Here is a 27,762-nt window from a genome sequence, read left to right as displayed (position 1 = left end):
GACCCTGGATAAACAGGAACATTCAGGAAGGGAGTCCCCAGAGCAGAGGCCACTCTGTCCTTGACAGGTGTCCTGAAAGCCACCGAATCTCTCCTAAATTTTCCCCTGTTGCAAAATAAAGGGGGTTGAATCAGGTCATGCCTAAGGTTAAATGTGGCTTTAATGCACTATAAGCGTCAAAGAACAGTTTCTGGTATTTTAAACAGCAAAACCTAGATTTCTCCATTACTCAAGTGTTAACTAAGCAGGAAAGGGATGCTGAGCAAAGTGCCCTCTGGTGGACAGTTGGATACGCCAAAGGTTGGGATACAGGGGTTTCCACTGAGCCCCTTCTCAATTACCATTCAGTCAAGAACTCACTCATTCATCCAAAAATAAACAATAATGTGTGCCCACTATGTAGCAAGTATTAAGTATCAGTAGCTAACATGAAAGACGTACAGTCACTGGCCTCATGGATTGTATAGTCTAACAGGGAAGATGGACATTAAAGCATTAATTACTTACAGATTTACTTCATTTAATGTTATGGTCTCGTAATAGTAAGAAACCAGCCTACCCATCCGCCATTCCTTTGTGGCTTTAGTGCCATCCACTATTCCTTTGTGCTATTAAAGCCACAAAGGAATAGTGGACAGCATCACAATAGTGATGCACAGGGGAGACAGAAGCCCCACTGAAGAACGGATTCCTAAGAACACCACAACTAAGCTGAGTACTTAAGGAAAAGAGGGCATTAGGCAGGCAGAGGAAGAGTATATATAATAATCCTGAAAAACAGAGGAAAGGGCCAGGTGTAACTGGCTCCAGATGAGGAGGAAAGCGCTGAGGCAGAAGCAGTATGCAGCCCACGAGGGTCCCGTAGGCAATGGTGAGAAATTCGGCCTTTATCCTAAGGGCAGTAGAACATAATCAAAAGGTTTAAAGGAGGGAAGACAGGGTTCACACATGATTTTACAAGATCCTCTGGTTTTTATGTAAAGGATGAACTGGAGACGGGCTACTGAGGAACTGGGGAGATGACGAGAAAGCTATCCTAGGTGTCCAGGTGAGAGATGAGAGTGGTGCCCTCCAGCACCCTTGATAAGCTCCCATGGCTGCTTCCAGTCATCCCTGCTCTCCCATTTATCATCCTAACGTATTCTATACACTTGCTGTGTGCCACCCAAATCCCAAGCGCCCCTATTCAGGCCTCTGGGCCCAGGTGGCAGCGTCAACATCACGGCAGCTCTGCTACGGTGAGGCACTGCCATCAGAAGCCCCTCCACCTCCGTCAGTCCTTTCACTGCTAGACTCACCATGGCGAACAACATGCTGATGTGTGCATCTGTCAGCCCACCCTAACAAGTCACACGATCCTGGGGGACCCTAATTATAGCTATAGCAGGAATCAGAAGTTTGCCCTAGTGGCCCGGGTGACCTTGTTCCAATGACTGAAGAGTACATGTTAAATAAGTAGGATCCCTTCCCTATAGGAAGCTGAGTAAAATTACACAGGATAAATGCAGTGCCCCCTTTCCACCAGGGTTATTGTTCAGGGGATCCTCTCACTGCACACTTCAAGCCGGTCCATTAAAATACCTCTTCCTGTGTCTAAAACTGACTGTGCAACTACGAAAATATGTTGAAAATGTTGAAAAACAGGTTGTCCTCTTCACCTTTCCATATGGAGAAAACAGTGAATGGGGTAAGGGTTGCAAACAGGAAGAAAGTGACCTTTAAAATTCCATCTGTTTTTAAAAACAATTCACTGAATCTGATTTATAATGATGGAGACAGCTAAGGAGGCTCCTCTGACCAGAAAGGTAATAAAAGCTGATGCTATTTAAAATAGTCAAGGTCTTGGTTTAAAAGGCAACTCTGGATAACATCAGAAGGAAAGAGAAAGAGATTGTAGCATCTTGGAATCTGCAATAGCAAGGAAAAGGGATTGTGGGCACAGGTGAGCCTGTGCCCCTGCCTCTGAGGACGGCAAGAGTCCAAACTTTAGCTATGAGACTATTGCTAAAATCCAGAGGGGTTATTTGGGAAAGAAGAAATTCACTATAGACGATCACCAAAAGGGCCCCTAAGAAAGAGGCCATCACCTAAGGAAATACTACCATGCTTACACAGGGTGGGGCAAAAGTAGAATTACAGTTGTAAGTATGCAAAACACAGAGTTTATTCGTGTATTATTATCTATTAACTACTGTATTATTCATTTGTATCACAACTGTAAAACCTCTTTTGTTCCACCCTGTATATAATGGGAGACCTCTGCAAAGCTCAAATTTAAGCTTTAGGAGAAAGATAAATAAAAATAAAACTAGGAATGAACTTTAAAAAACATCTAGGAAGGGTGCAGTTCTCAGAGGCTTAAAATGCCAGAGACAACAAAACAGGGCAGTGTTGGCTGTGTCCAAGGCAAACTGAAATTAAAAAGAGGACAGAGCAACAGTTTGGGAGGAAGAAGTATAATGTTCACAGAAGTTTTGAAACAGGAGCCCAAGTCAAGATGGAAGCAGACTTTCACCTCTCATAACAGAGCAGTTTCCACCCTGGTCGGTGCAAGCAAACAGCATGCAGGCGAAGCAGGGGCGGCAGGGACTCCCACCCTCAATGATTTCCACTCTCCCGCTTACATGACTCTCATCTGAGGGTGTGAAGGAACGAACCAGTCCCTTTTTGACTCCAGGTGGATGGAGGTGGCATTCTTGTGACGACCACAGTTCTACTATACATCCGTACACTGTGTTATATATATATACACACACACACTGCTTTCTTGTTTAATCTCTCTCCTGGGATTCTCAACAATCTTGAGAGATGCACAAGGCGATGGCCACTGCCCTCATTATTCACTGAAGCTCAGAATTTAAGTGACCTCTCCAAAGCCACACAGCCCCCAGGGAACAAAACCAGCTCTAGACCCAGCAACCCGACTCTGACCCAGTGCTCTCTTCACTAATCAGTGTACCTTTTCCCTGCATCGCTAGCAGGGCAAAACAAAACTGAAGCTACATAATGTTAATGACATCAGTGTTAAGTACAAGATGAATACTGTTAACCAGCAAGTGCTAGTTAAACATCTACCTAACTGCCACACAGCTCTGGCTGTTCTCCCCTCACATGCCATTCAATCTCCAGACCGTCCCCAAGAGGGAGTCGCACATGGAGACCCAAGACTGCTGGCACTACGCACCTTGCTTGGGGTCACCAGGGACTGGTGCAGCAGAGGCTTAAAACTATTGGAATGTGTTCTAGCTCCAAGTTCCATACTCTTTCCACTGTAACTAGTTGCTACCCTAAATGTTTACCAAGGAAGATACGGAAGGTATGCTTAGCCCAAATACAGTGGGTAGAAGAGTCAATGGCTTTCCTGAGTCCTGAGAAGTTTAATGTTCCAAACACATTTCATAGCATGGCCTACTATCATGCTAACAAAAGCAAAGCCACTTGTCACTTTTTTACATAAAGTCTTGTGGGAAGAAATACTGAGGGCCTGCGCGCAGCAAGGGTGAGCATAGGGTAGGCAACAAAACAGACAGTGTCTGAATTTACTGTGACTGTTGAAGAGGCTCAACGATTATCACAGTCCCTGGGGCAAGCGTGCTTCCCTCTACTAAGGAACAGGCCAAGAGCAAGGGGAAGATAGAAGCATGAGGGAATGGACATTCATTTATCATCACTAGGGCCTACCTCCTCTACAGTCACTAGTTCGGGTTCCAGAGGGGAACAAAGAAAGCTGCTTTCACACGGATGAGAACCTAAGGCTCTTCAGGTTGAGTTTACTGCAACAGCTGCAAGAGCAGTCTACATGCACTGGGGTCTGGGGTTTCAGACTCAGAAGTATACAGGTGCAAACGTCCACCAGCTATGGCGGCAACAGTTAAGAGAACCCTTCACATGGCACCATTTGCCAGTTTAACAAGGGTTTATCAAGCACCTCTCCCTGCATCTATACATCGAGCAAGGGGTGAGTGCTGGGAATGAAGAGAGAATGAGACAGACACCATGCCTATCTGTGTGGAGCCTGCAGTCTGTAGGAAGATCACTGGTACAAGGCGGGAAGCTCAGGATGCGATGTGTACTTGAAAACTAGGAATGGAGTCAAATCTTTACCACCCCTCCGAGTCTCCATCAATTTAGAAAGTGTTTCAAAATTCTGAAATAGGATTATTTTATTCATCTGAAATAAAAAAAGAAAGCACCACTACTTACTTTTAAGGAGCTCAGTGATATAGCAAACAGGGTATTTTTTTTAAAGCACTGGCTTTTATAATGTTTGATTAGATATATGTCTTAATAAAAGTATAACCTTGCTGAATATAAAAATCCATCACCAACTGAAATTTTCATCCCCTAAGAAAGTTAAGTCTGCTACACAAAATTAGTTAAAATTAAATGTAAAGAGTATAGGTGAAATTTCATAAAAAAACATATTTACTACTTTATCTACCCAGTCCCGGTGTATCCCTCAAGAACACCCTTTGCTGGAAGCATTAAGAGCCACTGCACAATTGCATTGGCAGTGTTCCAGACTCGATGCTCTTCTCCTACTCGCTCTTTTACTCTACTAACACAGGTCCCAGATTAACACCTACTACCTTCCATTCCTCCAAGTGCCAGAGCTGGGATTTAAGGAATTTAAACCTATGCTTGTCTGCAAAACCAGCTGAGCATAGCAACTCCCTACAAATCTACCTCATGTTCCCTCTTTAGACCACAAGTAGAAATCTGGGTACCTCTAGTGGCCAGGCAGGTAATGTCGATGGGCAGAGAGGCAGGCATATGTGTATATGGTATGAGCAGCGGAAGCACAGGGAGTTGGAGGGGGACTGGAGGGAACAACAGCTACTTGGTTCCAGTGACTGCTACCATGTGTGATGTTGAAATTTTAAGAGAAACCAGAACTTAAACATTTTATGTATACTCTTGAACATTAACATTGAACTTTATCCAAGTTTGTTTTAAATATTTTTTCAAAAATTGATTTTTAGAGACAGAGAAGGGGGGGGGCAGAGAGAGAGAGAGAAAGACATCAATTTGTCATTCCACTTATTATGCATTCATTGGTTGATTCTTGTATGTGCCTTGACAGAGGATCAAACCCACAACCCTAGCATATCAAGATGACACTCCAACCAACTGAGCTATCCAGCCAAGGCCAGATTTGTTTGTTTTAAGAACACCACATGGGTCAAATAGGTCACCAGCTCTCCACCTTCATTAATGCATTGTTGGCATCATCTGAACAGCACTGGCTTGGTACGCTAAATTTGGCCAGGTTATTTTCATAAGTGTAACATCACCCTGGGGATGAGTGAGGCAGAGGGTTCATTAACACCTTAAATACCAAGGGTGCTCTCTTTTTCAGGCAGCCCAGGTGGACATACGGACTAATGCCAAGTAAGGCAGAGCTGCTCACTTATGAACACAAGGTGCTTTTCTTCCCAGGTGCCCAGAGAATAAACGTCATTTCTTTCCCACAGCAATTTGGCCTGAGCAGCTGCTTACCCGCTTGTCGATGTCATTGTGCTGGAGCTGCACAAAGCGAGCGCTGATGGCTGCAATGTAACTCTGCTGATTGGAGAATGCCACGCGGCCGGCACCTTTTGGGTACTTCAGCTCTGGGTCCGTATCAATGCCAGCATAGCAGACACCACCATACAAACGGTCCATGATCATTGCCAGCTCAACTGCAAGAAAATAAACACAATTCCGTATAAATGTTTAGAAGGCATTCTTGACTGGGAGAAGGAAGAACTATTTAAGGGTCATGCAGTGTAATTAAGAAAAGGAAAACCCATGTCAAGTATTATGAAGAGTGTCCACATCAGTCTTACAACTCAGGTAGGGGAGCTCCTCATAGGATATTTAAAAACAAAATGAAGAAACAGAGTAAGAATTTACACACACACACAAATTTACATAATCAGAACATGAGCAACAGTATAAAGAAATGCTGTATCAGTAATCCTCTTGTTCTAATTTCTCACTGCCTAGTCCCCTGGAGTGGGCCCTGGGTAGACAAAGCATTTCACGGTGCCCTAACAAGTTAATAAGAAATGTCCCTACTTGCTGACCTCTAAGACTGAAAGCAATTACTAAAGTTGCACTGCTCTGTGTAAGGTTAAGCTATAGAAAGAATTAACTCATCATTTTAACTAGAGGTAATACATTTCCACCTTAAAGTAAATCTCTACAATTAAAAAAAAAAAGACTTTTAAATTATATTTCACCCTATCTGAGAGATCTCCACACTAACCTCTCCCATTAAACTGTAAGCAACACTAGTAACGATGACGGCAGCCATGGACGTGTACTGAGCTTTATGACGTGCCCAGAGACACCAAGCTGCTACAGAGGCAGTAAAGACACACCCGTCCTGCACCTGCTGTAAATCCAGAGGTCTGGTCTGCAGTCCCTGTCACTCTTCTTCTAAATATATCTTTATATTGGTATGTTTATAAAACAACTTTTGTACAGAGAGCATTTGGAAATTGGTTCATTCCAAAAGTCTGATATTCTAAAATTATCCTCACCATAAAGGTACTATGGAGAGAAATGTAGCAGTTACTTACCTGGATCCAAATTTCCTGAAGGTAATGGTTTACTTGATACTGGATGGCACCTCCTCCAGGTATGACCATTCCTTTCAGGCCACTCAGATGGTTTAAGACCAAAAGACTTAGCCCTACCCCTGGGGAAGGACCCAAGAACCCGCTTTCTTCAAATACCTACGTATGGTATTCGGAAAGGAGAAGACAGTGAAGACAGACGATGACCTGGGCCACAGCCAGCGGGCAGAGACCAGCACAGAGCAGAGCCCCAAGGAAAGCCACACAGCCTGGGAGGCAGAGGAAGAGATTTGCTCTTCCTCTGAATGGCAGAAGACACACGGGCTGAACGGTGGAAGAACCCATCCGACTTTTACGAGCAGAAGGAAAGCCAAGCAGTACAGGGTTCCCGTAATATAAAGCTGCTGAGGCAGTAAGAAAAGCGAAGTTGCCATGACAGAAAGGCTGTCTTTTTACTTAACTGCAAAATTTCTCCTCGTACCAGACTGCCTAATATTGGTGACTTTTCTAAGTGCCTATTTTTAATAGGAAGAATGACCTGCAACCAGCAGGTAATTTTCAGAAGGTGAGGAAAGAAGCTAGCAATCGCTAAGCCCAAGAATAAGTGTTATTAAAGACAGAACAGCAGAGAGCCATCCCAATTGTCCCATTATGATCAGCATCGCTGAGTCACGTCAACCAAAGGAACACTGCTGATCGGCACTCAACAGATCCTACGCGCAGTCCTGGGGCAGGATCCAGGGTCATGATCGCTCAAACAAGGTTGCAGTAATGGTGCACATGCCCTGAATGTCAGAGTTCACTGGATCCTTATACTTCATCCAACAACCTCCGATGGCCTGAGGACCTCCTCACCTGGCTAATGTTATTCCAGTTACAGACACCAAGAAACTAAAGGCAGAATTCATTATAGTCATTAATGAATTTCCCTTATTGGTCAAATGGGCTTATTAAAATAAGTAACCTTTGGGCCTGGAAATTAAACACTAATTTTCCAGAGCACTGGCGTCCTCTGGAATGGAATGAGACAGTAAACACTCCCGCAGCCTGGTGAATGACCAGGAGAAGAATGCTAGCAGGGGACCAAATGGCACTTGTCTTCCACTCTGAGGAAGAACTCAAGGGAAGTGTCTGATTTAGAAAGAAGGGATACTGGCTGTAAGCCTACAGCTCTAGCTGACGAGGAGAGTTACTGTAACCACAGGTTCTTCTATAGCACAGCAGTCTCCAGAGGCATCTTGGGGGTCCCCGGATGCCAGAAGCACTTTCCACAAGCACCAACATTCCATCACTTTATAAATCTAGCTGCTGGAAAATCATCTTCACATGCCAAAGACTAGGTCATGACTTATGTTGCTGGCAGTTAAGTCTTTGACAGGAAGCAGAAACCCTTACTCCCTTATGCTTTTATGAAAACTAATACATAAATCATTTCCAGGTATAAGCTTATATATACAGTCATTTTCTTGGCCACCAAAAAGTCTGCAGACATTTGAGCCAATGAGATTTCACTTACGTGGAGGGCAATTTGTTGAACAGTTAGAAACAACCAAGGCAACTAAAGAAAGAGCTTTGGGGGTGCAAGAGTATGACGACTTCCCTTATCTCTTTCTACCCTAATCTCTATTTTAATTACAAAAGGTCTACTACAGTGATCGCCTGTGAAGAAAGGTAAATGATGGTCAAAGAACTGTTTGTGTTTGCTCCTTCGCTCAATCCTGCAGGCTAAACTCACACCAGAGGGATGTCACTGACGTGCTAAACAGAGTTTCTCTTCAGTACTTAAATGACATTATTGAGAAAAGTAACCACTTGGTAATTACAGCTTTAGGGGAAAAATGTAATTGAATTCACTCACTAGGTGGATGACTGACACACACAGAGCAAGCCTTCCTCAAGCCCTATACATTTTTAATCTGAAACAATTTTTCTTAATACAGAAGATACAAATTCACCTACGTATGTCAGAATATACAACTAGTTTTAGAGACTAGGCTTCAAAAGCTTCTTTACAGTGAGTATCATCACTTAATATAGGAAAGTCCCATATATATTGTAAATTCTCTTCTGAGGGGGGCAAGCAGAGAGCTACCATTTTGACTCCTCAGGAGGAGGAGAGCAAAGCAGAAGGAAGGCAGTAAGGATGTGGCAGAAATTAATTAAAACCTCATGGGTTAGATAACAGATTATCTTGTGATCTCAACCCTGCTCAGGAAAATGTGAGCTGTTGATCAGAAATGCATATTCTCTGGAAAATGCTGTCAAACCACCTACTAAGCCTGTGACAGTGAATCCTCATTCTAAACCATCCTCTGCAGAGGACAAGGACAGTGTAGCTCCCAAAATCACATTCTTAACATGCAACCTGAGGAAGATGAGGCCACCGCAGCAGGGCATATGGCTGAAGGCTGGAATTCAGACAGATGGAGGTGACAGCAGGCATGGACAGAGTCCATGAACAAGTGAAGTCAGAAGTCTCCACACCACTTTTATTTTTCCCTTCCTACCCAGACAGTGTTCACAGGATCTGTCTGGACGCCACAGGGGTTGGAAATTAGCAGGTCTGGTAGCTTTATCCAAGGGCGTTCTGCACTTTGGATACATTCTGCACTCCTCACACAACTCAAGTCATGTCACGAACACCTGTTCCTTGGTAACACCAGCACTCCTGAATGTCTCCCTCACACCCTGGCTCTCGTGATGAGCTTCACTGTGCTACATACTGAAGGGGGGACCAAGAATACTGCAGCCGTGTGTAGCACACAGCATTCCCATGAACTCCTCTGGGTGGTGGTGACTCTGCCTCTGAAGTTGAATCTGAACCCTGATTACGGTTTCTTGGATTTGCCCCTGATTCCTCACAGAGATCAGAAAGGGACTTTAATTCACCAGAGAGGAAATCATCATGACTTGCTCATCCTGCCCCACCCCAGGGTTTTGTTCCTAGCACGTAATTCTACTTCAAAGCCAGCCATAAGGTAATGTTTAAGTCTGAGATGCTATGAGGAAACAAATGGAGTAGAGCAGGAACGAGGATTCCCAAGGGAACATCAACATACTCATCTTTCCAGATTCTAAATTGTGAATCTAGAAGCCACGTTTCTTCTCTTTGGAAATAAAAACAAAGCAGACAGGAAAGAGACATAAGCAACTGAGGATGATGATGAGGTCTGGACTTGTGAAAGAAAAGATTCAACTTGAAGGTGGACTTTCTGGGTTTACAATTGCCAAGTTGGTTCACAAGGGCAGTTTACACATCTTAAATGGGGGAAATGCGCTCATAAGCTTTCCTTTTGCATCGGGCATTGGGAAGTTCAGGATATTTTCAAATAAATGGTATGAATAGCCAACTAAGGCAGAGAGATAGTGTTCAACTTGATTCAATTGAACTGGCACCCAGTTAACTGTTACTACAGTTACAGAGACCACATCTCAGCTTTTCACTTATTGTAGCCTGGGCTGATCAGTGGCGTTGAACCTCGCTTCCTTATCTCTAAAATGAATTCTACCACTTCAGCTTCACAGGTTATCGTGAGGATTAAACATACAGGAGAGCTCTGAACACATCGCTCAGCAACAAGTAGTGCTCAAATGTTTAGTTTTTGTCCAGGGGTTATTTTCCCTTTACTCATAAATCTTTGCTTAACATTAACTTGGCTTGGTTCCTGCTCCATAATCACCAATTCATCCTAGTCTTACTTTGGCTTTATGCTGAAGTTACTAAACCTGCCACTGATATGGCAAAGTCTGACATCAGCTGTGGGGGACAGAGAACACAAACACATACTAACATTAGAAAATCCTTAACCCTAAGGGCAATGCAGTTAATCAAGCCAGTATGCCAAATCTGGAGCTTATCTGGGACAGCTCGTACTGAACTGGAGACTTGGCGAAAGAAAAAGCTTCTACTACTGAGAAACTTGATATAAGATAATATCTGCCTGCTTCGACTTTATAGAATAATAAAAAAAGTTATAATACCGTATTTTTCAGACCCTAAGACGCACCTAGGTTTTAGAGAAGGAAAATAGGAAAATAAATTTTGAAGCAAAAAATGTGGTAAAATATTTAATAACATAAATAATATTCCCCCCCACCACAAGCCAGGTAAGCAACACCCGGACTATAAGATGCACCCCCATTTTCCTCCCAAATTTGGGGAAAAGGTGTGTTTTATGGTCCAAAAACACGGTAATTCCTAATACATGTGAACTACCAGAATGCCTGCAGAGCATGTCTGAAATCAATGCTCTTAGAAAAATTCAGGATGTATGTTCTCTAGATATATGCCATGTATCACTGAATATTTACCTTAAAGTTTTTTTCCTCCACAGTAAAGCTATCCTCACAACAGATGGAGAGGAAAAAAAGGCAGAGAAGGAAATTTTAAGGTTCATCACCGAAAAAGTAGGGGAGAAAAAGACAGGAAAGAATTATCAGAGCAATAGTTAGGAAAGACAGGAGACCAAAAGATGACGAGCAAATGGAAGGCAGGTTCCAGGGACTCAGATGAGCAGTCTCTCAAGACTGACCTGTCCGGCAGGACCTAGCCTGGTAAGCTCTCGGGAGGATGTCATGAAGGGGACGAGCAGCTCACATGCCTCAATCAAAGAGGATGACGGGGGTTTTTCAAGCCTGATCGAAACTGAAAATGGAGGGGTCCCAAAGCCTGATCACAGAGGCAGTACTCAAATTAGATGCCTAAGCCAGAGAATATTCATGTTTATAACTGAAGATGACCAGATGCTTCATTCTCTACTTTTTCCTGGTAGCCTCCCTCCTAATCCCCAAGCCTGGCACGTATTTCTCCTTGGAGCAAAGAGATACATTCTAGGGAGGTCCTAATGCCACCGGGATTAGCAGGGCTATTGCTACACTGAGATTCAGGAAGACACTTTGCGTGCATCCCTTGAATAAAGAGTGAAAACATGCTGTTGTACTTCCAGGTAGAGGACCAGACAGTCTACCCTTTTCCCTGCACTGACTCTCTGAAAAATGATGTAAATTTTAGCCACCTGGTGGCATGATGCGTCTACCTACAGCCTTTCCTTGCTTGGGGGTGAGAAAAGGTGGGGAGTGGAAGGAGAACACAACTTGAGAAACACCAGGAGACTTCAGGCAAACTGTCCTTGGCTTGCCACTGTCACTGGCAGAAATGATGAAGGGAGGGAGAGGAGACAGTAGGAATGTGTATTATTTGACCTAGAGAAACCAACAATCGGGCAATCTAGCTTTGGTAAACTCATCTAGATTTTTCCATGATATTTTCCCATTTCCAGGTTCATTTTCCTAGGCCTATCATTTTTTTTTCCAATCTGAATTTTAAAAAGGGAGCTTCTTAAAGGACCAGAAGGTACAATCTAAACTCAAGACAATACTGCTTAAAACATATTGGCTTGTTTGTTTAAAAGTGTTTGTGTACTTCTGTTTGGTGGAGCAAGGACTATATTTATACTATTTATTTGTAATAATGGTCTAGCCTTAAAAGGGGATGTATCTAAAATAAACAGCCTCACAAGATCCAAAGGAATAGTTTGTGAGTGGTAATAAAGTCACTATTCCATGTTAAAGGACTATTTTTGGCCCATGATAAGATGGAAATCAATCTGGACACCTAAAATTCTACCTGTGGAGTACTGTCACCCATACCTGGTCCAGGCTCACTTTGCATATAGGGCCTGAAATACTTTTAACACTTTTTACAATTCCATAACCACACACCCTCTGGAAATAATAAAAAGTGCCTTGAAGTATTTAAAAACCAAATTTAAGAAACATTAAAGAGTATAATTTAGCATCCAATTAATTGAGTTAGCATTCTATTAATACATTTTTTGTTTTCTTCTGTTCTGAAATCTGTGACTTTCTGCCAATGATGACCAGTTTGATACGATAGGGAGAAGTTTGTTCATTTTGGCATGACATGCACTCGCTCGGTGCCAGCAATACAGTGCTCAATAAATGTTATTGTTCAACTGAACTGCACTGTATTCAACTTTAGATCTAGCGAAGTCAAAATGAATTCCTTTAAAAATAGCCTTCTATTCCAAGGCACACACCAGTCTACAAAGCTCAGTGTGTTCCAAAGGAACCCAATTCTATGCACGTGGATAAAAGCTGCAGATGTTAACTCTTTTCGTTGAGATCACATGGCATCCAATCTGGAAGTCTTGGATAGTAACAGTCTAAGATGCTAATATAGATTATTTAACCATCTAGCAGCTAGCCATAATTATGGGAGGTGTTGGCGTAAAGAAATATTTCTATCAGACAAAGTAACTGTAGGTTACTGGCCATATAACTGTAAAAACAAAACTTTAAAATGGAATTTTTAGCTTAGGTTAAAAAAAAATAACTTACAGACTTATAAATCTAGGTAGGAAACACAAAATCGCATTTCTGATGAGAAAACTTAATATAATTCTTGTCTAATCCTAGAACTTGAAGCATCTTGTAGACACAGAATGTTAGAGAAAGATTATAATTTAGCATCTTGGTTTCCCGTCCTGTAATCTTAGAAATGAAAAATGGATCTTCATGGGGTTTATAAAGGGAATATTATATAAAGGCCTTTATCCTTTCAGATTATTAAATCAGGGAAAATAAAGGGTGAATAATAAAAAAGGAAATTTAGTTTATAAACTGTTATGTTTGTGACTTAAACATAGACATTAGAGGCTAAAGCCAGTTCTGTTACTTTTGTAACTGTGGGACTTTTTCTCTCAGAATGTTTTTTTTTTCAGATTCCCATCTAAGAAAAAAGGAGAGGGGTTAGAATATTAAAACTAATTTGTACTTGCAGTTGGTTGCAAAAAATAATAGCTACAATACTAGCAATGAATGTCCATTTTTGAAGAATATATATATTGTTAAAAGTCAGCAAAGGGGATTTTTCTCCCACTCTACTCCTAAATATAACACTAGTTAGAAAAAGAGAGGAATATTCCACAAGACCTTACCCTATATATATATATATATTTTTTTTTAAAGCACAACCAGTTTAGAAACAAAACTGCATTTACCCACATCCAATGATGCTGTTCAGGTTCGAGTTAGCCCTTCCTGGACTTTATTCTCTGACAGGAGGTCATGGAAGGGGTTGGGGGGAATCTCTGCTGCTTTGCTCTCATTCTTTCAGCACAGTTTTCCATTAAAATGAGGATAAGACCCAGAGAAATCTGACTTTCTGAAATACCACAAAATTACAAACTTCACAGTCATAATTACTATATTTTAAAGTCCTTCAAAATGGAATAATGAATATATCTTTATATAGGCCTAAAGTAATCTTTTAGGAGTAGACTGAAATTGAGAATTAAATAAATATGTTAGAAATGTTGAGGGATAATCAGCACTAAGAACTCATCAAAGTCACAGAGCCAAATAGCTGTTGGTACATTTTACATTTTTTAAAAACGATTTTATTTATTTATTTTCAGAGAGAGGGGAAGGGAGGGAGAAAGAGAGGGAAAGAAACACTGATGTGTGAGAAACATCAACTGGTTGTCTCTCACACGCCCCCAACTGGGGACCTGGCCTACAACCCAGGCACATGCCCTGACTGGGAGTCAAACTGGCAACCTTTTGGTTCACAGGCCGGTGCTCAGTCCACTGAGCCACACCAGCCAGGGCACATTTTACATTTTATAATTGTTTTTACAACTTGATTTTAATGATCTCTGTTTTTTCTTTTATTTTTTAGGTAGAATGAAGTCTACCTGCTTACAAATAACACAGAGATAATATTACACTTTCATAACTACAGTAGCAACAGTAACCATACCTTTTCATTTTACTTTAAAAATGTAAACTCAATTATTTTAAGCACTTTAAAACCTGAGTTCCTACAAACAATTTTATATACTCCACTGGCAATAACACTGACCCACAACTGATCAGATTTGTTTTTGGATTTAAATATTGATGCCATCAACTTGGCATCACTCCAGTGCATCAGTCAATTATGATTCTGCCCAATCCCAGCAGGAACAATTATTTCATTACTGTAAAGGAACTTAAAAAAGGAAACAGGAAGGCTTTTTAAAAAGTCACCATTAAGATGCTTGCATACGTAACTCAGTTTTCAACCTGCCTAAGAAAAAATCAGAACCTGTTTCCCTTGGAAAAAGTTCAGTTTGATGTCCAGTGACACAACTTCTGGCAGTGGTCAGGCTCGTCGCTGGGGGGCACACAGCTGCATGGGACAGATTTCTGATGGGGTGACTTCATTTTGTCGTACTAACAATGCTAACTGGCATAGGTATGTACACTGCCAAATGTATTGCTACTATTTTTTAAAAATGTGGTTGAATAGGAAAGCACTAAATAGAACTGATCCTTTCGAAATAACATTTTAATGAAATTCACTCTTGAACCATCAAGAAATAAAGCATTTTGGGAGAAAACATTTAATTTTGAAAAAGTCAGCTCAGTGAAACTGACATGACAGCCCTCTTTTTGGAAATTGTGTGTAAGTGACCAGAAACTAGGAAATATTAGAAACTAAATAAATGCATCGGGAGACTTGTTGTTGTTGGTTTTGTTGTTGTGGTGTTACTATTTCCACTCACCAGCTCGAAGGGGTCGTGGGACTCCCCCAACAAAGATAGTTTTTCTGGGGTCCAAAGGCTGAGAACCATCCATTACAAAGTCACTGTCACTTAGGTTCCATGGTCGAATTTGCACCTGAAAAAAAGTTGTTTACTTGGTCCTTACTTCATTTCCATCAACCCCAAATGAGAATAAGGTGACTAGAGACAAACCCACTGATTTGTGCATTTTACAACATACACAACACAATCAAAAATCCAGTTATTACTTAATGTAATCTGCATTTAGTGCCTTTCAAAAGGACTCTTGGGAAATCTACTTATAGGTGCTATACTCAACACTTGAGACATATACCATGAAACCTTCAGAAACCACCTGTGACTTAAAAAAAGCAGTCTTGTAGAGAGAGATTCCGGGTTTTGAATGAGACCCATTTTTGCACACAACAGACTATTTATAACCTGTCACAGTACAGCACCTAGCTTTTTAAGAGCTCATCTAAAGGAAGGGAACAGGACCATTTAAAATATTTTCTAAAAATTATCTGTATGTCTGGCCTTTAAATTCTTATCACCCCCTAAAATTAAACACTTATCTTTCAGCAATATGATCTAACACAGATTAACACTCATCAAGTCAGCATGGTATTACCAGCAATATCAAAGAGTGAAGCACACAGAGTCATCTGCTTTTGATTTACCTGCTTTTTCTAAACATGTCTGGTTAAACAAAGCCTAGAAATTAAAGTATATTTGTTATACTCAGTCAACTGGGAATCTGACTTCCTGCCCATAATTTATACTGTTGTATCATACAATAAAAAATAAGGTATTTCATCAGAATCCGAACCTTAAAATACATTCCTTTCAATCCATTACTGAATTATAAAACAAAAGCTTAAAACAAAACAAAACAAAACCACAAAAAACGCTCCCATACTGAAAGGTGAGTTTCAGCACCACCTGGGAACGAACCAGCCACATGTGTTCTAGGAAGCGGGCAGAAGCACAAATACGGGTGCCTGTCTTTGCGGAACGTGTCTCTCCTTTCCCCTCGCGGTTTAGGATAGAAAACAAAGCAGCTGCATTTTCATTTCCTAGTACCAACACAATTCTTCATTTCCCCTATTGCTCAACTGTCAACAGTTAATGCAGGAAACACATATAAGAAAATTTCTTACGTGGTTTGGCTTCTATCTAGTACTCCCATCTGAAAGGTAATAAATCTGCCAGTTTCATGTTCGAAACACTTTGAAGCAACTCTAAAACTGGCATTGCTCAGAAACAGTCTACACATTCCTTATGATTGCTACAAAACTCCCACCTAACTTTTTGCCTTTTATGACACTGTTGCCTTCACTAGTTTGCCAGAAGCCATAAAAATCTCCATTTTTCCCCAGGTCCTGAACACTGGGACCTGTTTGCAATTCTGTAAAAATTCAGGCACTGGCTCCACCTACGTCGCATGGGGAGAAAAAAGATCCAGTTATTTCTTTGTAGAATTTGGTCTGTTTGACTAAAATATCAGTCCCTTGACATTTACTACAAAGGCAGATTCACTAATATTATAAAACATCACTTTTAAGTGACTTCATTCAAGGGGATCAGTTCATAAGGTATATAAATGCCTTGTCACTATGTTGTAACCTGAAATTAATATTATAATATAGTATGTCAACTGTAATTGGAAAATAAATTAAAAAATAAAAACAAAGCCAAAAATGCCTTCATGAAAATGTTACTAATTTTTAATCAAAAATACAATTTCTAGCCCTGGCCGGGTAGCTGAATTGGTTAAAGTGCCGTCCTGACCCGCTAAGATTTCGGGTTCAATCTCTAGTCAGAGCACATACAAGAAGCCACCAATTGATGAAACAAGTAGAACAAATCTCTAAATAAATAAATAAAAATAAAAACAATTTCTGGACACTGTAATAACAATTCTAATGCCACCAATAAAAAAAAGGGTGTATCTTTTTCTACAAAGAGCCCTCTCTTATTTTAGTCTTATTCTTTTATTTTATTGTTGTTCAATTACAGTTGTCTGCATTTTCTCCCCACCCCTCCCCCCACCCCAGCCAAACCCACCTCCCATCCTTGCTTCCACCCTCCTAGCCTTATTCTTAATAAAGTAGTTAAGGCAGCTTCAAGACCTAGAAATTCCGATCATTTTATGGTAATTGGGTTTGATCCTGGATCACTTGGCTTCACAAATGAAAACAATTCCTGTGCAGTATCCATACTGTTCTGGTTTCATTTAATCAGAATTACAGAAAATGCAGCCTTCTGTAATAGCTGTAGGTTACTGCTGCTCAAAGAACTCTGCAGATCTCGAACCTTCCTGTTGAGAGCTACCATTACTGCCCCCCACTCCCACTCTCACTTCATTACATCACACACAACCCATTTCATTACCCTTTTCTTGTCATTATAGATTAGGTAAAAATACAGGAAGAGGTCTCAGGAGACAGTAATGATTAATTAAACCCCATTCATAAAACACACATTTTCCAGCTGCCACCAGAACACAGTTCCTTGGAGCTTGCACCACTGCAGAATCAGAGAAATGTCCATATATGCCAACTTTGGCACACTCTACACACTAAGCAAAAAGCCACGTAGTCCTATTCGCACTGAGACATTCTGCTCACATTTTGGCTTCTCTCTGAAATATACGCTCACTCATCTTCCAAGGCCCTGATAGCCATGTTATATCTTTCTGACTTACCTTTGAATAAATTTCCTGGTCCTTTATCATATTTTCCACACAGACACATACACACACACATTTTACTACTTTTTAAATACCATAGTTTATAAGCTGACTCAAATATTTTGTAGAAAGGGGCAGAATATAAATAAAAGAATTATCTTTGTTTCTTTAATAATTAGTTTTGAGACTGAATGAAATTAGAACTCTGTCCTATTCAACATTAATTTTTGAATTGATTTGAGAGAGAGAGAGAGAAAGGGAGAGAGGGAGGGAGGGAGGGAGGGGGAGAGAGAGAGAGAGAGAGAGATCATTTTGTTGTTCCATTTATGCATTCATTGGATGATTCTTGTATGTGCCCTGACTGGGGATAGAACTCACAACCTTGGCATATTGGGACGACCCTCTAACCAACTGAGCTGCCCTAATTCAATATAAATTTATACCAGCAATACAAATTTCACAAATACAGGGATCACTGCATGTGCATGTGTGAAACAACTCTTCCAGTATGTTGTCAATTAGGCTATTGTAGGCTACATGCTCTGGGCAGGAAAATCCTCAACATTCAGAGGACAAATACAGAGACGTCACCAGAAATGGTGAAGATTCCAAAACTGATTCTCCTTTCTGGAGAAATCTGACCACATTTGCTTATAAAGATGACTCTACGATGCACCACCCATCAGCTCTTCAGCCATACCATGCTCTTAGAGCAGGGGTTACACAAAACCAAGCATTTGCAGGGCCGGACAGGTAGCGCGAATATGCAAAGCCACCAGGACAATAGTAGGCTGGCAGCGACACACTGGATAAATCACTCCTTCTAAAGGAAGCAGACACTTTTCAGCTCTAGCAAGTAGCTATAATTTGCAAATGTGCTGTCAGACTTTTCCATTTTTTAAGAGTAGCTAGATTTTTATGTAAAACTTCAAAATTTCAAAATGTTGGGAACTAACTCAAATGTTCGAATCACTGTACAGGCTAACAAACTGTGTGCAGGCAGGCCCATCCATCCTGCGGGCCCCGTCCGTGATCGCTGCCGAGCAGGGTTAGTTACCACACGGCTCGCAGCGGATGTGGTGCTCACTCCACAGCGCTTCTGAGAGAAAAATGCAAAATGGCTCTTCTTTACTTCTTTCTGAAGCATGGATTCCTACCGAAGCTCTGCTGCGGACCATGAAACCTACTTCTGGCTGAATTGTTTGTCTTCTAAATTCTTGTCTCCCAAATTAACAGCCTGCCTTATATAACTGCTTATCTCCAAAAGCAAAATCTTTTTAAGGATAAAGAAAAAACCAAACATAAAGCTTGGCTGTGTAAATTTATACCACACAGTGACTTTAACAGACCTCAAGAGATCTAAAAGAATATAACATTGATAATATCAACACTTACTATCGACAATACTGAAGCACTAGTTTTCCCTTTCCAGGTTTCCGGAAGTGTGTGCTGTGAAGTGCAGGTCCCCAGCGTTACTCTGCGGGACCAGCAGTGTTTGGAAAAAGTTAGACACGACCCCGTCCTTCCTGGGAGTTTCGCAGCCTCTGTTGGTGTGCACTGACTGAAGGCACTAAGAAGTTCTATAGGAAAGAAATCTGCCCAAAGGGTTTTTAACCCGCCATTTCAAAAATTACCTCTATGGAACCTATCTTTCCCATAACATCTTGTTAATATCCATACTCTGATGTATCAAAATATGGAATAAGTTTGAACAAATTGAACAAAATGTTGTTGAAACTTCCTCCAATCCAGGACTTCTCCTCACTTCCTGCTATTGCTCTGAAAGGGTTGCTTCTGTAGAAATTAACATTAAATGGTTAAGAGTATAGTAAATTTAAATACTAGAGAGCTTTTCAAAGAACTGAAAATTTTCTGATTCAACTGCACAAAAGAGTTGTTACTAAATCAGTTTGACTATTTTGCCATCAATAAAGAATAAATTATCTAATTATAGGTCTATATAGAAACTGAAGTTTTGTCCTACTTAAAACTAAAAGTCATTATTACTAGGGGGTAAGATTAGGTCAGGTGCTAGAGAAAAAAATTAAGAAATGCTATATGGGTCACTAATTTTGACAGGAAGCCGTAATATCATTTCCTAAAAAAAATTTCATTGAAGATTTCAAAAGTCTCTGTTAAAATTAAATATAAATATATGTTATTGTATCTTTAATAATAGGATATGAGAAAACATAGTTTCAGTAAAATAGCTTTTAACAGGAAGCTTAGGGTTTCAAGTTTCTGAACTTTGCTAAGCCTCTATAAAGCTCTAGAATTCTCTCAGTTTGGACCACTGTTTAAAATTTAGATGTCCATCTCCCAATAAATAATGTTATCTTGCGCTCATTTTGAACGTCACACCCTATACTCCACCCTCATCCAGTCATCGCCATAGATTACAAACATCAGTCACCTGAACGACCTCCTGCACAGTGCCTTCCTTTTCAGCTGTTGGTCTCAAGGCTGCTACAAACAGCAACCACACTGCTCAGTCAACAGTGCAATCTGGTGGCCAGCTCAGGAAACTAACTGACCAAAAACAACCTCATTGTTATTTGTTCTGTTTCCCATTTCCCATAAAGCACATGGTGAAGACACTCCCCCACCTCAATCCCCAATTTCCTTTTTTCCTCTTTTCAATACCTTTCAAATTCCTACTTAAGCTCTTCAGGAAAAAGTCCATTTTTCTTTCCCTATCCTACAATCCTTTCAAACTACATGAATCAGAAAACAATACTGCAGAACTATCAGCATCCCGGCTCTTCTGACAACCAGGATGAGTCAGCTAAAACTAGGTCTGCTGACATGCAGCTGCAACAGCTCAGCTGTGGTGGTAATGAACTCAGACCCACTCCAGTTGTCAGCAATTCTATTTTAAGCACCACAGACCTCACCAAATGACTGGAGTGCCCCACAGTATCACAAATAAACTAGTTTGTGGTTTGTGAGGCATCTTTCTCTCTTCCATGGTGTAAGGGGCTGTTTTATTATTATTAACCACCAAAACTAACAGCCATAACAGCAGTAACTTGTGGTTTAGACTCTTTAAAGTACATTTATATTTGGGATCTCACTTCAACCTAGTTTTTACCACATAGCTCCCTAAGAAAAAGGTCAGCCAATTTCCAGGAGTTTAGATGCTACCTGTTATTCTCAAGTGCTGCCCTCCAACCAACAGAGAGGAGGAGATGCCTTCCCTGTGTCTTCTGGGGGATGTGGCCAGAAAGGAACCCAAGAGCTGATCAGAGTTATTGGCCTTGATAAGATTTACATACCCTGGGCAGCTCTGGGGCCTCCAGTCAGAACTCCACTGGGCCTTAAAGCAAAAAAGCTCTAAGTCTCCCACTGAGACTATTCCTCCCATTCCTTAGATAAAAGTATAGTCATGCATTGCTTAATGAAAGAGATATGTTCTGAGAAATGTGTTGTTAGGTGATTCTGTCGTTGTGTGAACATCATAGAGTGTACTTACACGAATCTAGATGGTACAGCCTACCACTGTAATTGTGTGTGCTACATCTTTATATGTCCGGCAGCACTGCAGTTTGTTTACACCAGCATCCTCACAAACATGTGAGTGATGTGTTGTGCTATGACATGACAACTGCCACAACATCACTAAGTGGTAAGAACTTTTAGGTCCATGATAATCTCATGGGTTGCTATCGTATATGTGTTCCATCACTGACCAAAATGTCATTATGTGGTACATGACTATGCCCCACAGAGCCTCATCAAAGCCAGGATTCTTCTTAGACAAGGAGCCAAAAGTAACCCTGGGGAATTAATTCTCTTATGCCCTGCCTGAATGCTCCAGGTCCATCATCAGGGTCGGAAACAGTTCAAGAACAAAAAGCCATCTGCACCAAGCTGCACAACCTTCCTGATGCATGGAAACCACAGGCTGTTTACAGCCCCCTCTAGGACCTTCAGTTACTGCTGACCAATTCAAACGGCACTCTGTATACTGCTTCATAAGGACACCCACTACAAAAATAGAGCATGCATAGACTGTGCCTCCAAAATGGCTATGCATACCCTTCCTTTATGCTTGGCTTAGTGAATCCATTATTAATTAAATGCTATGATTAAAAACTGTACTTATAGCCAGAAGATTCAAGGGAACACCTTCCCTCTAAAGGCTTTCCTGACTCCTTCAGGAACATTGACCACTTTGCCCTTTGAGCCCCTGCCCTCACCTTCCCCAACCCAACCACTCCCTATGATACATTTATCACAGCACCTGTGACTCCTCACTTCATGTCCTATTCATCTATTTCCCTACATTGGACTCTAGGATCCTCTAAGGCTAAGACCATATCTCTGCATGCGTCCCAATTGCCCAGCACAATGCCCAACTCTTAATGAGAGCTCTGTGCTCATCAGTGATCTGGTGAATTAACAAGGGTTTTCCTGATGTGCAGACACTGGTGCTTCGACATGTCCAGTGGCTGCCCTTCTGTCTCCCAGGTCACTCCCATCACTAAACTGAAAGCCACCTTTCAGGGGCATGGAAATATAGTAAGTCTGGTCACCAGTGGAGCCCCTGGACTTGGGCCTAATCCACGCCAATTTCTGATGCCACCAGGCAACCAATCTACTGATCAATTCTACTCAGTGTTCAAAATTACCTAGTGTTCATTATTACTGCTGATGCTACCACAACAGTTAGAAAGTATAAGCATGACAGATGAGTCCCTTTTGAAAAAAAGAAGAAGCTAGAACTTTTGAGCACTTACACTGCACCATTGTGGTAGGCATTTTACATACACGGTTATACTTACACTCACTACAACTGTTATGCTGTAAAAATTATACGTACTTTAGAGATAAGGAAATTAAGGATCAGAAGAGTAAAGTCAACTCAGGACTGAAACCTATAGCTTATCTGACCCAAAGCCTGTATACTGAATGCTTTCCTCCTTGCAATGATGCCATGTGCCTGCAAGGCTCCCTGTCCTCCAAGCTGCTGACCACCAGTCATGCTTGCTGATAGTCTCCTGGACAAGTCAAAATGCATTTTTATTTGTGAGTGATTAACCTCTCTCTTGTTTCCAAACTTATTTTCAATGCATTAAAGAAGTAACCAATAGACTCTACTTAAATCTAACTAACCCAAGCAGTTAGAAAAGCTCAAGAAAATGATTTAGAAATGAAACTAGCACTATATTCAGCTACTTTAACTTCCAGGCTCACAGCCTCAGGCAACTGTGCTCTGCAGCCATACAGTTTCGTCAGTGTCGACATAAATGTGCGTGTTCAGCTCCACGGTGTCAGGACAAGGATGTTGTTACGGGCATGCCAATCACTAAAACTCCTGAGAGGAATGTACACAAAAAAGGTTCAAATTACCTAAGTTTTTCCTGGGAAGAAGCCTATTCTTTGAGTGAGCTTCATGGAATACTAATTCCATTGAAATCTTCACAAGTATAATTCCAAGACAGGTATATAATATGCTGGATTAACAATATTACACAAGTTTATTTACTGTAAGACTTGTCAGGACTGTAATATATCAATGTTTCCCAAATGTTTTTGGCTATGAAACATTTAATTAAGGGAGAAAATAGATTTAAAATACACAAAGTAAGTGCTCAATAAATGACATCTATTATTATTATGAGCAAACCTTTTTGTTGGTGTTCTTTCAGGAGAACAGTGTTTGATGGAACAAATGTTCTCCAGAACCTACTTTGGAAACCACTGAATATGATCCCTTAGGAGACAGATTGGCTGTTTTGTCAACTAGATACCATTTAGTATGCTGGAACTGCAGTATCGTCTAGACCTCCCCAGGAAGGAGTAACAGTGTCCAAAGACTCAAGCACTAAGAAACTCTGGACCCATTTCAAAATCAGAGAATCAGGAGGAGAACAACATTTATTATAAAGAGGAGCTACTTCTCTCCTTTTAGAGGAGGAACCCTTCTTTGGAGAAATTCCTATGACAGAAGGTGCCCAAACCACAAATTTAGACTAAGGATTCAAGGAACAAACAAATAAACGAGGAAAATCAGAAGTGCTAAAGATTTCCAAGGTGTGTTACAACAAAACCAGATTTGATTGAGCCAAGATAAAATTATAGTTGTCGTCTTAGAAGGTAGTAGATGGAGAATGAAAGAGTTTTAGGAAATATATCACAGACTCAAGGACTGAGGCCGTCAATCAAGGTGCCCTGTAACTTAGCCCCTATCTACTTTTCCCAATTTACTTTTTCTCTACTCCCTTTCATACATTTGTGCTCCATCTAACCAACCTAAATATTCTCCATTCATACCACTCAATGTCTCACTTCTTCTGTGTTCACACTGTTGTCTTTCTCGAAAATGTCTATTTGCCAAACCTCCATCCCTCTCCTGGCCAGTCTCCAAACTCTCTGAATCCTTCAAAGCCTAGTTCAAATGACACATCATTCAAGAAGCTTTCTTTTATCACTCCAGGTATTTATAAACTCTCCAAAGTACTTGGTGTGTATTTAAAACTTGTTTTATCTATTCATTATACTATTAACTTTTTGACACAGGATTTTATATCTGATTCATAGTAAGTTCTGATTCATAGTAACCAGTACAAATGCCTTGCCCACAGTACGCACTCCGAGGTGGCTTGAAGGCAGGCAGGCAAACCATTTTAAGCAGATGGCTGTATGTGGGCTGAAGAGCTGTAGCAGCAGGTATGATTCGCTACAGATGGTGCAGTGATCAGAGAAGGCTTCAGGAAAAGGACGGCATTTGAGGGGCGTCTTAAAATAAGGAAAGGAATTAGAAATTAAGATGGGAACAGAAATATTACAGTTAATTGAATATGGGTTTCTGAACTAAAGCAGGAAAAGGTAAAATGGGAAGAAATTTAAAGTCAGACTGGGAAGGTATCAAATCCCGGGAAAAGGATCTGGGCTACTTTTGTAACTAAAGAGGAGTGATTAAAAGTGCTAAGATCCCACTAATATATAAATGGTGGCACGGGAGACCAGAATGACAGACAGAATGGACAGAATTAAACCAGCCTCGGTTTTCAGCTTCCTTGCCCCCAACATCGAAAAAAAATTTTGTTTTAAAGTTTTAAGAGGATGACAATGTTACCAGAGCAATGACCTTTATGTAAAGAACTGTCTTTCTATAAGCACACTTCAGTTTGGTAGGACAGTTTTTAAATACAGCAGTGGGCAAAACTAGGTTTACAGTTGTGAGTACGAAACACAGAACTCATTCTTGTATTATTATTTATTTATTGTATTATTTGTCTTTTATTATTATTATTTCATATTTTTCTTCTGATTTACTTTTAGGTAATGATGGCTGTTAATTTAACCTACTTTTGCCCACCGCTGTATATAGCAAAATCAATCTGTCATATTTCAGCATATTCATAAATTGATTGCACTATAAAGTAGGAGGAAGCAGGAAACTTCTCTGATACTCTTTTCAAGGTGTTTACTACCTCAAGTCTCTGGTCAAAGTATTCTAAGAAGGTAAGAACCATAAATCTCCTTCCTTGCCCTGGCTGGGGGTCTCAGTTGGTTAGAGCATCATCCCACATACCAAAAGGTTACAGGTTCGATTCCCTGTCAGGGCCCATACCTAGATTGCAGGTTTAATCCCTGGTAGGGGTTCATATGGGAGGCAACCAATTGCTAGTTCTCTCACATCCATGTTTCTCTCTCTCCCTCTTCCTCTCTCTCTCTTCCTCTCTCTCTCTCCCTTCCTCTCTAATATCAATAAACATATCCTTTGGTGAGGGTGGAAAAAACAAACAAACCTCTTTCCTTAGCTCCTTCTTTTCAAGGTTACTCTTTTTCAGCCCCTATCTCTGTTAGACCCTGCTAGGTTTCCTGCTCTATCAGTTTGCTGCCTTGAACTTTCAGGATCAGTCCGTTTATACCTCTTTAACAAGAGAGGCCAGAGTCTCAATGTCTGCTGGCTTCACTGGAAGCCTGGACAAGGACTTTGCTGTCCTCTAAGATGCCTGGGACAGCTGAGCTATGGAACTCCTCTTGCTGGAGGAGGAAAGAAAAAATTATGTATCTAGAAGTTCTGTAATAGATCCTGCTCTTGCCAAGTTATTTACCCATTCTTTAGGACAATGAGGAGTCCCAAAGAATGGGTAATTCTTTGGGATTTGAGGAGTCAATCAAGCCACAAATACAATACCTTTTGCTAACTTTCAGGGTCAGACCTATTCATAAAATAGTCTGAGTATAGCCATTTAATGAAAGAAAGGTAATCACAGACTAAAAATATCTCCCCGATACTACCTGAAATCCACTAAGTAGGGGTTTAAGTTAAAAAAAAAACACACATGATCTTAGAAAGTTTAAATCAGAGGGAACCTTGCTATCAGGCTCTGTACTAGGAAAAGAATCTGATTAACCTAATCCACACAAAGGGAACAGGGTTTGCTGCAGGGAGGTCTGAGGTGGGTGGGGGAGAAACAATGGCGGAAAGACCAAGGATACAAAATCTGTGAGCTCATTTTGGAACGTGGTATATCTTCAAGGAGAAATCCAGGGAGGAGTGGAGAGAATTAAACAACAGAATGAGGGCACTGGGATCCTGAAATAAAGGTAGCCAAAATAGTAAGTATAAAAAAGTGAGAAAGAGCCACAGCTCAGAGAATTTGGTGAATGAGCTCCAAAGGTTGACTTTACCTTGAGTTATTGCCAAGGTCCTCATTTATTCCCAAATGTTCAACCCAGGTCTCACTTTCTGTGGGAGCACCCTAAGTGAGGTGGAAGGTACAGAAACCTGGTAGGGAAGTATGGCCAAGTGAGGCTGGGAGTGAGAGATGTACAGCTGAAGCACAGGAAGAGAAGGTTTCAAAATGGAGCCAAAAGAGTTCGAATCCAAAATGGGGTCCAGTTCATTAGAATTACAGGTGTTTGGGGACTTCTTTGTTTCCCAGCCTACATTTTTTTCAAATTGTTTATGCTGGAAATTTTGAGTATGCTTGAGTCAAAGAAATATGTGATCGGCAGCCACCATTCAGAATTCACCAAAGCTCCAATAAAACTGCTTCACTTGAGCTCAGAAAATGAAAACTGCAATAAGGCAGAAATTTGTAGAAACACAAACAATGAAAGTTAGTTTCTCCATAAACATTTCCAAAACAGATTACACTAATTATTTTCAAAGGTCCTTCAAGCCAAAGGTAATACCTATGTTTGGAGTGAAAACACTCAACAGCCCTGGTGCCTTCATACCACCTCCATCTAAAACCACCACCGCTCATTCCCCTCTCAAGACATGTCCAGTCCTGGTGAGGCTTGCCCCGACAAGGGCAAGTATCCTCCTCCTCCCACAGAGCCAGTGATGCACCTTCCAAGGTACCCAGGACCCGCGTGCTCCTCTCCAGTCTCCTCCCCTCAATTCAACTGCTTCTTAATCTACTATGGGCATAACTATCTCAACATGTGCTTCTACCCCTCTGCCTTTTTATGTATGTAAATGCATTTCTAATCCCCTCCTATGAGTGTACGAACAATTACACTTTAACCCTTCCTAGTTCAGTCCCACTCCCCTTCTACTGCTGTGCCAGTGGCGGAGGCCCTCTGGAGGTTGACCTTCACCTCTCAGACACGTGACTCTGACAAACTGGGTTCAGTCTTTCTAATCTCACACTATTCTAGAGAGATTTAAAGAAGTTATATCAGCTTTCTTATTATTCACTCAGATGAAAACCTGCACACTCACAGACTTTCCGCACTGCTTAGATTAAGACCAAAATTGACAAAACTTCCCTACTCTTTCTCCCCACCTACTGTCTGCCCCACCTGTATGCTCACCTGCCCAACAACTGCTAATTGTTGTCATAAAAACTTTTTATGGTGCCAGAATTTGAAAATTACAGTGGCATTCTCACACTTGTTTATATCCTGACTTCTTATGAATCAATTATTCTAATATTGCTCACTATCCCCATTCTTTAGCCCCTCCGTTCTG

At 41.0% G+C, this 27,762-nt stretch overlaps 1 protein-coding gene across 8 annotated transcripts in view; it reads right to left on the bottom strand.

Moving 5' to 3' along the window:
- Window positions 1–27,762, bottom strand: part of CPEB3 (cytoplasmic polyadenylation element binding protein 3) — a 176,665-nt gene that overhangs the window by 18,448 nt on the left and 130,455 nt on the right. For all 8 annotated transcript variants that reach the window (XM_053922457.1, XM_053922461.1, XM_053922460.1 and 5 more), the window contains 2 exons: window positions 15,134–15,248; window positions 5,500–5,681 (listed from right to left, as the gene is read on the bottom strand). In XM_053922457.1, the coding sequence (XP_053778432.1) occupies window positions 5,500–5,681; window positions 15,134–15,248 (297 nt within the window). The remainder of the gene's footprint in view (window positions 1–5,499; window positions 5,682–15,133; window positions 15,249–27,762) is intronic.

The sequence above is a fragment of the Desmodus rotundus genome, chromosome 4 (assembly GCF_022682495.2).
Source record: "Desmodus rotundus isolate HL8 chromosome 4, HLdesRot8A.1, whole genome shotgun sequence".
NCBI lineage: Eukaryota > Metazoa > Chordata > Mammalia > Chiroptera > Phyllostomidae > Desmodus > Desmodus rotundus.
This window is presented reverse-complemented; position numbering and strand designations above follow the sequence as displayed.